This window comes from Sinocyclocheilus anshuiensis, unplaced genomic scaffold (genome assembly GCF_001515605.1).
Source record: "Sinocyclocheilus anshuiensis isolate Anshui unplaced genomic scaffold, SAMN03320099.WGS_v1.1 scaffold253, whole genome shotgun sequence".
NCBI lineage: Eukaryota > Metazoa > Chordata > Actinopteri > Cypriniformes > Cyprinidae > Sinocyclocheilus > Sinocyclocheilus anshuiensis.
In genome coordinates this window covers 1,408,934-1,410,963 of record NW_015537969.1, presented here as the reverse complement: position 1 = coordinate 1,410,963, position 2,030 = coordinate 1,408,934, and the positions used below count along the sequence as shown (strand labels likewise).

Here is a 2,030-nt window from a genome sequence, read left to right as displayed (position 1 = left end):
CGTTTGAATCGTCAGTGGCAAATTCTTTAAATATGAAAACGTACTTACAGTCTGTGAGTCAGAACAGCCGGCATTGTAGTCTACTCTCCCAGGATCAGAAAACAGTCCTCCATAAAATGCGCTCCACACATCTTTCAGATTTCTAGTCGTGTCCTCTTTTGGAAGGCCAAACAAAGTAGTTTCTAGGGCTGCACGATAAATCGCATGTGATTTTTAATGCGCATCTTGTCAGAAAGCCGGTTCTGTAATCAGCGGTAAATCTCCATCACCATCACCTGCGGGCTTTCACATTGAGCAGCATTAACTACACAGAGCCGTTGTTCACTGACGAGTTGCGCAAAAAATTGAGCGAATATGAACGTGGTTTTGCGCACCTCGTCAGTGAACAATGGCTCTGTGTAGTTAATGCTGCTCAATGTGTAAGCCCGCAGGTGATGGAGATTTACCGCTGATTACAGAACCAACTTTACTGATAAGATGCGCGTTAAATATCGCATGCGATTTATCGTGCAGCCCTAGTAGTTTCGCTTTCGCAACGAAACACACAGCATCTTCACGACATGGCGGTGGCAGCAACAATAAAGTTAGAGAGAATAAAAGTTACGCCTTCTTTCTTTGCATGAACATTTGGGCGGCGTTATGCAAATCTTCCCACATCGTGACATAGACATGTGGGGGCATGTTTAAACGAGGCGTTTTAGGAGGGCATGGACCAGTCTTAACTTTTATAAAGAAATAAATAATATATAAATCTGAGACTTTAGTCTTTGCAACTTAAGGGATTTTATCTATTCACGAACAGCTTGTAACACTCCAAAGAGAAAGGAAAACTTGAAATCGCATAATATGACCCCTTTAACCTTTTGATTAGGTAGTATTTCTGCAAATTACCTTTTGAAGTGCTATTTTAATACTAGCTGTGGACTTTAATGACACTTAAGGTAAATTCTGGCTATTTATCTCAAGCTTTGCTCCGACTTTGTGTGTGATGATTCTTGAAAACATTGTTTTGTTTCTTAAGTCATGCATGGATTCAGGCGAAACTTTGCATGTCCGTGCATTGAATGACCCTGTGTCTGTCTGGAACTTGAATGTCAGTCTACGCTGGTTTCACACCTGTAGCAGTGTGTGTGTACCGCAACTGTTCAAGTGAACTTTCCTCATGTGATCTGACACTGTGTGCTAAAGCTGTGTATATCTGCAGTGAATGTGTATCGGTGAGACTGTCTCTGGCCCTCAGGGTGACAGCAGTGTTTTGGAAGCTCGACCAGGTGTATGTGTCCAAATGGCACGTGGGAGGGGCCTCAACTAGCTTTACTCATTTCCCTGGCAAATACTGTCACCAGTTCCCTTTTCTTGTCACACAGCCTCTAGAGATTATATAGCAGAAATGGAATGTGTTGGAGTCACTATGTTTCTGCTCATGTCCACCATATTTCTAATAATTCCTGGTAAGATGCTTTTTATTAATTTTTGAATGAATGGCAGCAGTAATGTTACACACTAAAACTTAAAATATATATATTTTTTTTTTTGGCCAAAAAATGTGAGGTTAAGCTAAAGGCAGTCAATGTTTTGGGATGTCATCTAATTAAATACATTTCTAGAGTTTAAAATTTGCAGTAAAATAAACGTTTATTATTTAACCTAAAATGTCATTCAAAGTTGCGTACATATCTAAGAAGTAGGATGGAGGGATACTCTGGAAAACTTGTCATTTAAATATTTGTTTGTAAGTTATTATTTTCTATTGACGACTGTTGACTTTAAGCAAAAAAACAACCTTCTCTGCACATTAAGATTATTTCAAATAGCAAGGTGGTATAGAACCTGAAAGAATAGGACTGTGGTTTGGTTTTAATTCTGTAATTTTGAAATAGCGTGGCGATTACTTCCTGCATTTGGAAATGTTCACTTCCATTTTGAAATGTTCAGTGGAATATATTCCCACTGTAACCTCAATTAGCAAACAAAGGTATATACAGTATGCATGTATATGTGTGTGTATATATATATTTATTATATATATG

At 38.6% G+C, this 2,030-nt stretch overlaps 1 protein-coding gene across 2 annotated transcripts in view; it reads left to right on the top strand.

Moving 5' to 3' along the window:
- hepacam2 (HEPACAM family member 2) overlaps nt 1-2,030 on the top strand; it is a 15,695-nt gene that overhangs the window by 3,129 nt on the left and 10,536 nt on the right. The window contains exon 1 of one of the 2 annotated variants that reach the window (XM_016462292.1): nt 1,341-1,451. The exons of the other annotated variant lie outside the window; for it this stretch is intronic. Coding sequence (XP_016317778.1) covers nt 1,391-1,451 — 61 coding nt within the window. The 5' untranslated portion in view covers nt 1,341-1,390. Of the gene's footprint in view, nt 1-1,340; nt 1,452-2,030 lie in introns of those variants that run through there. 2 annotated transcript variants of the gene reach the window in all.